This window comes from Lepidochelys kempii, chromosome 3 (genome assembly GCF_965140285.1).
Source record: "Lepidochelys kempii isolate rLepKem1 chromosome 3, rLepKem1.hap1, whole genome shotgun sequence".
Taxonomy (NCBI): Eukaryota; Metazoa; Chordata; order Testudines; family Cheloniidae; genus Lepidochelys; species Lepidochelys kempii.
In genome coordinates this window covers 56,794,645-56,809,290 of record NC_136382.1, presented here as the reverse complement: position 1 = coordinate 56,809,290, position 14,646 = coordinate 56,794,645, and the positions used below count along the sequence as shown (strand labels likewise).

General features: G+C 40.8%; 1 protein-coding gene and 1 long non-coding RNA gene across 3 annotated transcripts in view; both read left to right on the top strand.

Annotated features, from left to right (window-relative positions):
- LOC140908692 (uncharacterized) overlaps positions 1-1,094 on the top strand; it is a 62,958-nt gene extending 61,864 nt beyond the window's left edge. The window contains exon 5 of the long non-coding RNA XR_012157957.1: positions 1,025-1,094. This is a non-coding gene — a long non-coding RNA (uncharacterized LOC140908692). The remainder of the gene's footprint in view (positions 1-1,024) is intronic.
- Positions 1,095-6,634: 5,540 nt separating this feature from the next.
- Positions 6,635-14,646, top strand: part of COL9A1 (collagen type IX alpha 1 chain) — a 102,727-nt gene continuing 94,715 nt past the window's right edge. For both annotated transcript variants that reach the window (XM_073336363.2, XM_073336366.1), the window contains exons 1-4: positions 6,635-6,818; positions 7,159-7,232; positions 8,652-8,729; positions 8,862-8,994. In XM_073336363.2, coding sequence (XP_073192464.1) covers positions 6,805-6,818; positions 7,159-7,232; positions 8,652-8,729; positions 8,862-8,994 — 299 coding nt within the window. In that variant the 5' untranslated portion in view covers positions 6,635-6,804. The remainder of the gene's footprint in view (positions 6,819-7,158; positions 7,233-8,651; positions 8,730-8,861; positions 8,995-14,646) is intronic.

Below are 14,646 nucleotides of genomic sequence, written 5' to 3'. Positions count from 1 at the left end.
GAAACTCAGCTTTCTTTTTAAAACAAAGTTGTGTGTCTACCCTTCTGGTTGTCAAGACAGAGTAGAAAACATGAATGAGTGTACATAATACATGCCTACCTGAGTCTGCAGAGGTACAACTATGAAACAACAGGTAGAAGAAGTCTGAACTTCCCTATTTATCCCCATGAGAGCTTCAGTTGTTGAATCTGTCTTTTTTCCCTAAGGAATTTGCCTTTTTGTTGCAACCAAGCACCTCGCATTTTGTTTTTTGTCTCCCTGCCCTGCTGGGACTTGTCTGCAGCTGCATTTTGCTCTTGGGCTGTCTCCACAAGAGGGAGTTAATTGGACTAAAGTGCATCTTTCCTACTCTGTTCCACCGAGCCAGGCAGTAGAGGGTCAGAGATCCAGCTGGCAGCTTGGTAGTGTGGGGAGCCGGCTGAGTTATCTGGAGAACAGTGCAGCAGCTGAGGCCTACAGAGGTGGACACATGAGCCACAAAAGCTGGTTACAAAGCTGCCCTTCTCCCTAGTGTCTCAGGGGGAATAGTGAGGAAAGGAGCCAGACCACCAGGACAATTATGTGGTGGGCAAGACGTAGGGAGTGGAAATAAGCCTTCTGGAAAGTGTCCCAGAAAATCCATCTGCAAAAATAATCACTGTCTGAAATAATCACACACTAACTTCACCTCATTGACTACTTGCAACTATGAGCCATAGTTGTGTGTACATTTGTGTGGAGTGGGGGGAGGAATTGTGGGTGAAACACACATTGAAATTAGTAGGAGTTTTGCCATTGACTTCAATGAAGTCAGGATTTCACTCAAAGAGTAATTCATGATGGTAAAATAAATTAGTGTTGCGGCAGCATTTAGGGGTTTGTACCATGGAATTCAGTTCTTTGTGCCATAGAGTACACAGGGCCCTGCTCATAAGCATTATAATTTGTGATCATGTATCATGAGTCTGGCTTAAATTTAAATGTGTTTAAAATATTTTATTAATTTAATATTTTATTATTTCCCTATCCTGTTGGGATTTATAAGAACCTCCTCTGAACTGATGTTTTGCTGTGTCTGTGGCATTCTCAAACAACACACAAGGGGAGGAAATGGGGGCAGCATGATAAATAAGGTAAAGATTCAGGAAGACGTGTTAAAATGTAACTGAAAATTCTTGGAAATATTTTGAAAATTCATGTGCACAGGCTATTCTTTGACTTGTGATTTAAGAGACCAGTGCTTAGTGAGGGAATTTGCAAGCTGACTCACTAATTTTTTAGTATTATTACTAAATAATTCCTTGGTACATTTTAAATTGCTCATATTCATATACACCAACACATAGCCATGCAGAGTCTGTTTCTGACCTCTCTGACATTGGTGTAAAGAGTAAATCCACTGAAGTCAATGTAGTTACGCTGATGTCAAACCATTATAAGTGAGATCAGACTTCAGTCCTCTGCTGCAGCCTAGCTGTGTTTATTTTCATCTTAGCATGGCTTTGATTATATTCTGCTTAACATCTATTTTCTTTTAATTTTCTCTTTAATTCCTCTAGTAAATAAATGTTGATGTATTTAAGTTAATTGGAATTACTCACTGTAACATTAGAGGATAATGACTGTCTGGCACCCCTGGAGACAAAGTACATATCTTCTGACCTAGAAAAGGTAACACAATCTGGATTTTCATTCAAAGGCATGGGAACTGCAGGTTCCATCATCAAAAAGGAATTGTTAAGATCCGAAGGACAGAGAGGCATGGAAACAGTTAAACTGGCTCCAGTTTATGTATTTCATTTACTTTTGCCCTTTAAACATTTCACTGATATTTTTCGTTTATTTTTAAAGATGACTTTGTGGTAGAAATTGAATTTACAGACTGATTTCAGTGACATTTCACTGAAGTTACTCTAGACGGGCTTCTGTGTAAAGGAAATAAAAATCTGGCCTCATATGTTTCCAGATTTTCCACACTGACCTATCCTAGAAATAAGCCATTTGATCTTTACAAAGATTAGAATCTGTCAGTTTAGAGAAAGCTGCTTTCCCTCCCATGCCAAATTTCATACAACTTTGGACAGAAAAGTATATTTTTATAATGAAGGTAAGAATTTATTGGATAGTAAATTATTTGTTACCCTCCAATGATGTGCTAGAGTCTGACAACGATTATACTTTCACTGGCAATTCAATTAGCTTCTACTTCCAGATGTTAGCTTAATTATTTGTGGGGTTTTAATTAGAAGGCACTTGATGTCAGTGCAAGTTTTGCCACTGATTTCAGTGAGAATACTCTCAGGTCCAAGATATCCCAACTCTTAGAATGAGTAATAATGAGTAGAACTTTCAGAAATGCAATCCCTCAAATCATACATAGGTATTTTTTAGCCGTCAGGACATTTAGATACAATTAGAAACATGATATAAGCAGGAACAAATTCACTGAAGTCAGGGGAGTTGCACCTGTTTACACTAGGAGTCTGATCATAGAATCATAGAATCATAGAATATCAGGGTTGGAAGGGACCCCAGAAGGTCATCTAGTCCAACCCCCTGCTCAAAGCAGGACCAATTCCCAGTTAAATCATCCCAGCCAGGGCTTTGTCAAGCCTGACCTTAAAAACCTCTAAGGAAGGAGATTCTACCACCTCCCTAGGTAACGCATGCCAGTGTTTCACCACCCTCTTAGTGAAAAAGTTTTTCCTAATATCCAGTCTAAACCTCCCCCACTGCAACTTGAGACCATTACTCCTCGTTCTGTCATCTGCTACCATTGAGAACAGTCTAGAGCCATCCTCTTTGGAACCCCCTTTCAGGTAGTTGAAAGCAGCTATCAAATCCCCCCTCATTCTTCTCTTCTGCAGGCTAAACAATCCCAGCTCCCTCAGCCTCTCCTCATAACTCATGTGTTCCAGTCCCCTCATCATTTTTGTTGCCCTTCGCTGGACTCTCTCCAATTTATCCACATCCTTCTTGAAGTGTGGGGCCCAAAACTGGACACAGTACTCCAGATGAGGCCTCACCAATGTCGAATAGAGGGGAACGATCACGTCCCTCGATCTGCTCGCTATGCCCCTACTTATACATCCCAAAATGCCATTGGCCTTCTTGGCAACAAGGGCACACTGCTGACTCATATCCAGCTTCTCGTCCACTGTCACCCCTAGGTCCTTTTCCACAGAACTGCTGCCTAGCCATTCGGTCCCTAGTCTGTAGCTGTGCATTGGGTTCTTCCGTCCTAAGTGCAGGACCCTGCACTTATCCTTATTGAACCTCATCAGATTTCTTTTGGCCCAATCCTCCAATTTGTCTAGGTCTTTCTGTATCCTATCCCTCCCCTCCAGCGTATCTACCACTCCCCCCAGTTAGTATCATCCGCAAATTTGCTGAGAGTGCAATCCACACCATCCTCCAGATCATTTATGAAGATATTGAACAAAACCGGCCCCAGGACCGACCCTTGGGGTACTCCACTTGATACCGGCTGCCAACTAGATATGGAGCCATTGATCACTACCCGTTGAGCCCGACAATCTAGCCAGCTTTCTACCCACCTTGTAGTGCATTCATCCAGCCCATACTTCCTTAACTTGCTGACAAGAATACTGTGGTACAACAATTGAAATCAAAAGACAGATGAGGAAAGTTATCTATGCAGTAGAATAAGGAGAATAAAAAGCAGTAACAAATTTTTTTTAGTTCGCTTTATAGTGTGTAGAGAATAGAAGGTCACAGCAATCAGGAGAGAATAAGCAAAAGTTAATACTATTCGGGGCCATCCATAAATTTACAGCAAAATAGCTATCTGGGTCATAATTACTTATTTGCGCCCTCAGTTTACATGCCTAGCTTTGAAAATTTGGCATTTGGAAGCTAAAGTTAAAAGGCAAGTACGAAGGCTAAATTGAAAAGCAAAGTGCCTCATCAGGACAGAGTTAGCATTCCACGTAGAGTAGGACAAATAGGAGACTACTCCCCACCCCCGCAACATTACAGAGTTATGGAAATGGGACAGAGTGGAGGAGCCGCCAGGGAGCAACCACCACTCCTTCCAGTGACTACCACTCACTTGTTAAAGTCACCACTATAACAGACCAAACTGGGCTTTTGTTCCTTCTGCTACTCTGATCCCAAAGGAGAGTTCTAATTCCCTTCTCCTCAGGATTTCAGGATATGCCCCAAATACTTTACTGGGGAAAAACAAATTCACTTAGTCTTTCCCAAAAAGTTTTCCCCAACCATAAAAGCCAGTAACACCCAGCTTCTTCAGTCAAACAGTAAAATTTAGGAAATGGTTTAATCCAACCATCCCTTACTACATTTAGCCTGAGACTTAACAGAAGATCTCTGTTCTCTGCTGTATTTAATGACTTGTTCTGATGGAAACCTTTGTAGGTCTTTTTGGTTTGTGCACATTGCACCTTCTGAAAGCCTCCTGTCTTTAGCTGGAGCATCTTTTGTCAGTTACAAGGTTTTTTTTATACCTGCAGTGGAAACTGGTGCCCACTAGAGTATTTCCTGTTTCCCACTAGCCCTCCCTTAAGCCACGGAATATACACCTCACCACAAGTTGTATGTGAGGATATGGACAAAAAGTCAGAAAAGTAGGATGGAAAAATGTCCATAGAAAGGCAGCACAGTGCAGTAATGGCATTGCTAGAGACTAATTCTATGAGTAATTTCACTGCACAGCAGGTCTGTGAGGATGCAGTGGTCTTTTCAGGCACCACGTTATATGCTACTTAATAAATCTACTTTTAAAAAAATAGTAGTTAGTACTTTACTGGAGAATGCCTGAGTGATAGGCCCTCGCTGAATACTGGGATTTTTCTGAAAAAAAATCTATGCTTGCGTAATCAATAAAAAGACAGAGGTAGCTGTTAAAATGACCTGAGCAGAGGTCTGGGCAGTAGGAACTTCTAACTTCTAGTACTAGCTTGGCATTGACGCTCTCTGTGGCATTGGGCAGGACTTGTATTCTCTCTGCCTCAATTTACACGTGTGTAAAATGGGGATAATACTTACTAGGTCATAGGAATATAGTGAAGCTAATCAGTTAATGCTTGTAAAGCACATTGAAAAGTGCTAAGTATTATTGTGTTAAATTAATCAGGAAGTACATCCAGGTTGTGTGTTTTGGTTTGTAATGCAGACTTATCAAAATGCACAAATCATAGCAAATTGACACCTTTTAATGAGTTTTTTTTTTTTTATATTCTAAGAGTTTGTGTATGCAGTGGAACAGAGGGAAGATTTTCAAGCCCAGGCCATTTGGGGTATGTCTCCTGTGTTTTTCTTTTCAGCCTGTATACCTGCTGAAGGGGTTGGATTTGTGGGGGAAAGGGTGGCAGTTCTCTTCTGAGCTCCACCCACACAATAAACTCCATCCATGTGAATTGTCAGAATAAGTACCTCTAACAGTAGATTGTACAGATGTTCAGAATGTGACCATATGTTTCCTGAGCTCCTCTGAGCCACTTGAGCGTGGCTCCCCGTCACTGGGGTTTGAATATGTCCACAGACTCTGCTGGGATCTGACTCCCTTTTGACTGGGGAAAACAAAATAAGCAACGGTACTTTCCAAAGGCCACCTATTTGGGATACCAAAATGAGCCATCACTCAGTACATTGTGTACATCTGTGACTTTCCCTTACACAAGGTATGGAATAGTTCACATTACCATTTAAATGATCATTCCTGGACATCTGAGTTGCGTCTCATTGAGATGAATGGGGAAGTTCATAATTTCCAGAGCTATAGCTTCAGGCTCTTGGCAGACTCAGGCAGACGTCATTGCATTGGTTATGCACCATTCACTTTTTTTTGTTTGGAACCACAACCACTAGAGACTTGCTTTTTAAAAAATGAAACCTGAGAACCTCAAGCTAGCACTTTGATAGACATGCTAGTAGGCCACATTGCCATACACTGGCCCAATCTGACTCTGCCTTTCCATACCAAATTCTAACTGTTGATCAGCAGTAAATATCAGAGTCTCCTAGCTGCTCGTGCTCTTTGACTCCGCCTTTCCATATATATAAGCTTCAGTCCCTCTCACTCTCTGCAACCATATAAGCAAATATTTATATGTCTGAAAACATAAAATAAATGGTCTCTAGCAAAAACTGCTTATCAACTAGGACAGAGGAACTGCAGTCTCTTTAGCTATGTAATGTGTATACTTTGGCAACGTTCTAGTTAAAGCAATGAAACCAACTTTAAAATGACTGCTTCTGTTCAGAAGAATCTTTTGCCACACCTCCCAGGGTCTAGCTGGGACAGTCTAGTGAGGAAGTCAGTGAGAAATGAAAGGCTCTTCTTTCCAGGGTTAGGGGTAGTTCAACCTTATCCTAATTCCCAGAACTGTCAAAACATACACATCATTGGGCCACCTGTTTCTTCAAGACTCCTTAACACATTTCTCTTTCATTGGCTTCCCTCACCCAGCAGACCCTGCCACTCAGTGGGTGGCATTGTCTAACTTATGTTTCCTCACCACATCCCCACTCCAAAGATGGCATGAACAGCATCCTTTCCTCCACTCTCATTGCTTTTTCATATCCCAGCTAGTTCCTGAGAACCGCCCTCAGACCCCATCAGGACACACAAGCTGTCCAGCCCCCACCTCCTTCCCTCTGCAGGATTAAAGCAGCCCCAGCAGACAGAGCCTCATTCCCTTCTGAAGTCCCGTATGGGGCAGAAAGAGCTGAATCTGCACTCATTCATATGCTCTTTGATGGGATTAACTACAGGAGCGCACAGGACATAAATATACATCCCAAATACTCACATGATAGAGCTGAAGAGAACCAGCAGAGAAAATGAAGAGTAATTGGTAAGAGAGCAAATGGCATTTGTAAGTCATCAGTAATTAACAGATGACAGAGAAAGTGATTAATTGGTAGCATTTAAAACTGTCTTTGCCTGCTGTCTTCCCTATTTTTTTATTTTTATGACAGTTTTATATGTAAGAAATGGAAACTGAGATAACATCATAGGCACATTTTGTTGCACTGATAAAAATAAAAAGCTTAACTCTAAAAGGGTTTGCTTGCCAAGTGTTAGCAATCCCTAAGTCATGTATTTATTTAATATGTTTGATCAAGAACTGAAGGTGGATCACATGATATATCCGGAGCTGTAAATTCATGTTTGAGTTTTCTTTCTGTTCACAGGCAAGCTCCTGTTTTCTTGTACACGTATAGTTTTCTGTGGGCTCTGGTGTCAGCCAACGTCCAGCAGCAAACAAGTAAGGGTCTATCCTTTATCTGTGTTTCATTTCACTGGTATTTTGTTTGATAATCCAGAGAGTTTTAGTCGCAGCTAAAACCCCTCAATAGCTAGACATCACTTAGACATGGAACTAAAAACGTGTGTGTGAGAGAGTGAAAGCAAGAAGGAGAATTTAGAGCGAGTGATGTCTTTCACAGCCTGGTATTTTAAATCTGCCATTTGGGTTACACTCTCCATCTTCCTGTCATTGTCTGATTGTTCTTGTTTATCTTCTTGCCATCTAAACTGACCAGAAAGTAAATACGTTTCTAAGGTGAGGATCACAATCTGGAAATGGATACTAAGGACTGGATGCAATAAAAAAATCCTTCTGCACCTCTAGTTAAAGGTTTTTCTGGTAGATGTGGCAACAAACTGGATCCACTGTATTAGCTGACCATCAAGCATAAGTGACTGGATGTCAGCCCCATATCTGTTTCAGTGATATAGAATAAGCCATTTCTAAGGTGTAAAATGTCAACCTGAAGTTTTTCTTTATGTCTATGTTGTGAGAAGGAAACCCACATTTATGGTTGAGTCCTTTCAGCAGACAAGAGGCTTTCTGTGGGCTGGGAAGGTAGCTCCTTCCAACTTGCATGCACCTTTCTTCACCATCCGAACTTTAGTAACATTTTCCAGTTTGACTAGATGTTAGGCTTGGATAGAGCTCTTTCCAGCAAATGTTTATTTTGCTTTTTTACTTCTTTAAGATAGGGGACTGCTTTCTCCTCCCCCAGCCCCCAATGCTTGCAGCAATACTTTTAAATAGACAGTATTTAGAAAGTGAGACATGTATTTGGTTTCCCAAGAAAATTTCTTTTACACTCTTGTTCATGTCAATAAAGAGAGCCTGCAAGTCTCTTTGGCCCCAACCTTATGCTTCACTAGGGCTTGTTATTTGATCAAACATGGCAAGGATGTGGGTGGGAACACCTGGAATATCAAAGAAGAAGGAGTGGATGCCAACAACTTCCCTTCTCAACAGCCACTTCACCTAGTGTGAGGATGGCTTTGAGTTAGGGAGACAGTAGATTGAACTAACTGGTATTTTTAAAAACTTTGCTTAAACCACCAAAGGTTCTGGACCAACCCTCCATATATTGCAAGATACATGGGACAGCTGCAATTCACAAACAGTGCTGAGGAAGGGAGAATTACAACCCTTTTCTAATTTAAAGACTTAAACAAAAAAATGTACAAGTAAATCAGCCATCAAACGATTCTGTTAAATTTGGAGACTTCAAAAAGCAGATGCTCATCAGCTTTAGTGGGTCCAGTATATGGCCATTATGCTCATATTACTTTACTTAATTCATATTAATTCCCTTAGCTGGACAATTTCAGACAATTTCCATCCTGTGATGAAGAAGAATGATATGTTCGCTTTTCTTTGAAGGGTTCCCAGTCACGTTCAGCTCTAACCAAAAGACCGACCTCTGCCCACCAATCAGGACTGACGAAGATGACTTGCCAGGCAAGTAAAAACTTTTCAGGAAAAAACTGCTGTTTAGACATTGCAATCAGGTTACGTTCAGCTCCGTGATTTTTCAATGCTCACTTAAAAATAAAGAAATCATGTCTAGCTGTGCATATTTGTTTCTTGTAGGTTACGACCTGATTTCTCAGTTCCAGCTAGATAAAGCTGCCTCCCGAGGAGTCATCCAGAGAGTGGTGGGCTCCACAGCTTTACAGGTGGCTTATAAAATAGGCACAAACGTAGACTTCAGGATCCCAACCAGGTAACACATTTAGTTGTTTTACTTTAAAAGCCTGTTTTAGCATATTGTCCTCCTGAAAGTTTGACCCCCTCCCTAAATAACTAGTTCTTCAGCTGGGATTGGCAAAGCTCTTGGAATGGATACAATGTACTCAGTGGCCCCCCTCCCATTGTTTTTGGGTGATGTCACTAGACTAGCTTGACTGCAGTAACACAGCAGATGGAGACTCTGAGTCCTGATACCTTATAACCATAACAGAAATGGGAAATAAATGCCATTAAAAGGGGGGAGATTCTCAGCTTTTCAATGTGATACACGGTTCTTGTTTCTAGCCTTGGAGTAGCCTGAGATATAAATTAAAATGTTACAACTTTGAAGTCTGATCAAAAAGCTATTTTAGGTCATTCATAGAGGTGATTTATTGGAACATATGGTAACTGAGCACCTGTCTTCACTGCACTGTTAGCTCATGCTGTAACTTGAGTGTTGCCCCTAACCTGACTCCTGTCCACATACCAAAATCTCTAGCTTGATTTAGGTGGTGCTTTAAGCTCCAGTTAGTTGGCCTGTCAGTGGGTCTGGATTGAAGCGTGAGTGCAGCTGATGCTCGAGTTAGTAGCACAGTGGGAATGCAACTAGTCTGTGTTGCTAATCCAATCACTCAGTGCAGCACAAGCATACTTTTGCAGTGTGGCCACTTTAACCTGAGTGTAGATAACTCAAGCTAACACTGCAGTGAAGTCAAGCCCAAAGGCAACATGTAGTCCAAGTAAAAATTCTTAAAAACTCTCTAAAACATGTCTCTAATAAATTTTACTGTGAAATGGGTGGTATACGGAGAACACATGAGGGTTAAGTGTGGTTTGTGGGTTTTATTGGCATGAATTTTGGTTGGCTGAATTACTCAAGAGCATTAAAGTAGTGAGAGAGCTATGCATGCCACCCTACAGAGACCGAAACTTCGTTAACGTGTCCTGCATAACTCTGGCTTTGTCACTCTGACTTATGGCTTATGGCTTATGACTGATATTAGTAAGTTACAGTATAAAAGGAACATCCCTTTATATTGTAATTGAGTGATAAGAGACCCCCCTTTTTTACATGCAGGCTTTTGAAAAAAAAAATCATACTAGCAAAGTATGTATGGCATGTAAGCAGGGATGAGGTCTGGTCATTCTAATACATTGTATTAACAGACTACCATTCAGTGCCCCCAAAGTGCACCCAGAGTGGGATTATATTGAGAGTGGTGTCCCAGTGCATGCCTGGGTTCTCAGATTAAGTTTTCCCTGGGGTAGAAAACAAAGTGCTTGCAAAATTTCTAGAGCAAACAGTATAATATTTGGTTTCAGAGTAGCAGCCGTGTTAGTCTGTATTTGCAAAAAGAAAAGGAGTACTAGTGGCACCTTAGAGACTAACCAATTTATTTGACCATAAGCTTTCGTGAGCTACAGCTCAATGCATCCGATGAAGTGAGCTGTAGCTCACGAAAGCTTATGGTCAAATAAATTGGTTAGTCTCTAAGGTGCCACTAGTACTCCTTTTCTTAGTACAATATTTATTTACAAGGGTCTGGTGAGCTCTCTTTAACAGGTGAAATGCCAACTAAATTACATTAACAAGGTTTAAGGCAACAAAAGGAGCTTTGTAAATTTCTATATAGAGATTTGTATTACCTTCAGAGGACTCTCAGAAGCTGTTTTCACTGTTACTCCCTTCAAAGACTGTCTGAGAAAAACACTTGTCTGTGAAGAGGGGCTCCTTTGAAGGTCCTGCTGCTCTGGGCCAGGCCATAAATGGTCTTCTACTGCCTTTTCTTTTTATCTTGAATATCAAACCTGTATGCAATCATACCACTGATATTGATGTCACACTGTAATAGCAGGGATAAAAAGCAGTAACCTACCAACAAGGCATTAATTTACCTAAGGATATGTTATCTAAAAGGGCAATGGAGCCCACCTAAGGAAACAGAGTTTAAAAAACTAGATTTATACTGCAAATCAAAAGCAATGATAAGTTAACCTTTTGAATGGTCAGTTTCTCCCACCCTTACACAAAGTATTAGTGCCTTGCACCACAAATAGTCCCACTGAAATCAGTGGGACTAGTTAAGGGGTATTCACAATGAATAAGGGTGGCAAAAACTGGTCCTAAACAATTAAAAGAATCTTTCTGGTGTGCACTAGCGTTATGGGTTTACTAACTCTCATGTCCTGCTGAAACATTCTTTTAAAAGAAAGTGGTAATGTTAAAAAAGTTTGCTAAAGGTGAACTGCAAGAGAATATCTGGAAAGAAAACCACCTTTAAAAACTGTTTCTGAACTCAGATCAGTAACAAAATATCAGCCTGATCCTGCATTCCTTGCACACTCATAATTGTTAGTGGTATTTGTGGGTACATGTGGAAAGCAGGATTAGGCCCTATATAGAGAGTAAAGAATTATAAATACATAAAGGTTGAAATTCTGCTCTGATACACATCCCTCGCAGACCCACAGTAGAGGAGGGGGTAAGTCAGGTCAGAATTTGGCCCATACTCTTAATATATCTTTGCAAGTTAGATTTTCTTTCACTCCTCTGCCAAGTTCTAAATCCAGAATGTCTTGATTTCTCCCCTCTATACATTAGGGCTATCAGAAGCATGTATAGGAGTGCAGTTTCATGCTTTAATAAGTTCTTGTGTCACCAACAGTCATAGGGGAAACATGGAACCTGGTTCTCCAGACTTTGAAGGGAGGTAAAGGAAGAATTATCTGCAGATATATTGTTTAAAATGTTAATATATTTTTACCATAGTTTTTAATTTTGCCTTAGTCAATATGGCAGAGTCTGGGCCAAATTCTGTACTCAGTTACACTGATGTCAATGAAGCTGTGGAATTACTCTGCATTTATACCAGTATAACTGAGATGAGAATCTGTCTGCTCATCATTCAGTAGAGTTATGCATATAAAACATGCACAAAAATTGGTAATCTCCTTCTCTAAACATTTCTTGTTTTTGGTTCTGCCAACTTTAGCAGCTGCTCTATGAGAATGCAGTTCTAAGGTTTTCTGATAGCAAGGCTGAGTTATTAAATATGAATATTTAGCTATGTTTATGTAAAGTCATTGTCTTTTCTTTTACTGTTCGTATAAATTTCTGTTCATTTTGTTTTCTCTTAAAGGAAACAGTAGATTTGATTAGACAATCAATTCCCTTCTTTCTATCGAGCTTCCAAAAGTTACAATATTTATTTATTTATTTTTTTAAAGGCAGAGGAGGGCTGTCTGAGATTCTCTCATTATTTCCCCTGATGCCAGATTCTGTCCCCACCTTCCTCAGAGACCCCATGATGTGGAAGTGTTCGCTGTAGCTGAGTGGAAAATGGGTTCTTATGGGGTGATTGAACTTGATGCAGAGAAAGAGGAAGCCAACTGATAGATTTGAATTGAGGGGTGATGTGATCACAGCAGCAGGAGAGAAAGATGATTTAGTGGCAACTTCTTGGATAGACAAGTGGTAAGGATAGGTCAGATGCAAGGAGTCCAGAGAGATGAGGTTGCAGTAGTTGGAGAGAAATGTCCTGTGCATGAACTAAGGATTTAGCAGTAGGGATAGAGAGAAGCATACATTTAAGAGATATTATAGAGGAAGAAGTCCACTAAAGGCACTGAAAGAGTCCATTGTGGGGGAGGAGGGGAGGAAACGGTATGAAAAGCTAAGTGATAGGGAAGACGGTGGGTTTGTCGCTACTTGTAAAGAAGGGAAGGAACAGAGATGGGTTAGGAGGAGAGACAGGAAAAAAAATCAGATTGTGACATTTTGTGTTAGAGGCGGCAACATAAAAACCAAACCAAAAGAAGTCGAACAATAAGATTAAGCAAAATCCTATTCTGCAAGGCACATACCCATGAACATCTCCATACTCAGTTCCAAATCCCACTCTACAGGTTTATCCATGTATAGGTACATCCCCAGTTACATATGTACATTCTCCTCAGTGTATATAGGCATATCATAGTCTGCACAAACATACCATTCACCATTTAGTACTCCTGGGAGAATTCTGCACTAAAAAATTAAAAATTCTGTGCACAAATATTTCAAAATTCTGCATATTTTATTTGTCAAAATAACACTATATAATCACACCAGTTTCAATTATTTTGGTAATTTATTTCAAAATACCTGCCACAACTATGTCTGAAACAATACAGACAACAAAAATATTCCTTCAGGAGTAGAGAGTTAAAAAAAAACCAATCTTTGACAACCCTGTTCCTATTTCTCTGCCCTCTCTGCCTCCAGAGTCTAGCCCCACCCTGCCCCAGACAATCATACCCCCACCCCACAGAGCCCAGCTGCAAGGCACCCCCTAACGCAGATAGTCACCCCTCCCCTCCTCAGAGCCTAGATGTGGGGCATCCCCAGCCCAGACAGTCACACCCACTACCCCGCAGAGCCCAGGGATCCAGAGGGAGAAACAGACTGATGCTGGGTCCTGGGCTCGAATGGCTTTTCCTACGTGCCGCCTCCTTCCTTCAGGATGTGCTGGGAACCACAGCTGCCGGGAAAACCTCCAGCTCCCCCTCCCTCGAGCAGTGCCATCTATTTGTGGGCTGGGGAGCTAGGCACTGTCAAGTCCAGCAGTGCCAGGAGCTCTACAGCACCAATTCTGCAGTGAAAAAGGAAATTCTGTGCAAAACATTACAGAACTACTAACTAGTCTCAGAGTAACAGCCGTATTAGTCTGTATTCGCAAGAAGAAAAGCAGTACTTGTGGCACCTTAGAGACTAACCAATTTATTTGAGCATAAGCTTTCGTGAGCGACAGCTCACTTCATCAGATGCATGGTCTGTAACCTATCATTTAAATCAACTTCTGTACCAAATGACTGGAGGATAGTTAATGTGACGACAATTTTTAAAAAGGGCTCAAGAGGTGATCCCGACAACTATAGGCCAGTAAGCCTGACTTCAGTACTGGGCAAACTGGTTGAAACTATAGTAAAGAACAAAATTGTCAGACACGTAGATGACGGTAATTTGTTGGGGAAGAGTCAACATGGGCTTTTCACCAAAGGCTCTTAAGCAAAGTAAGCTGTCATGGGATAAGAGGGAAGGTCCCTTTCATGGATTGGTAACTAGTTAAAAGATAGGAAACAGAGGGTAGGAATCAATGGTCAGTTTTCAGAATGGAGAGAGGTAAACAGTGGTGTCCCCCAGGGGTCTGTACTGGGACCAGTCCTATTCAACATATTCATAAATGATCTGGAAAAAGGGGTAAACAGTCAGGTGGCAAAATTTGCAGATGATACAAAAGTACTAATGATAGTTAAGTCCCAGGCAGTCTGCAAAGAGCTACAAAAGGATCTCTCAAAACTGAGTGACTGGGCAACAAAATGGAAGATGAACTTCAATGTTGATAAATGCAAAGTAATGCACAATGGAAAACTTAATCCCAACTATTCATATAAAATGATGGGCTCTAAATTAGCTGTTACCACTCAAGAAAGAGATCTTGGAGTCATTGTGGATAGTTCTCTGAAAACATCCAATCAGTGTGCAGTGGCAATTTAAAAAGTGAGCGGAATGTTGGGAATCATTAAGAAAGGGATAGATAATAAGAAAGAAAACATCATCATGCCTCTATATAAATCCATGGTATGCCTATATCTTGAATCCTGT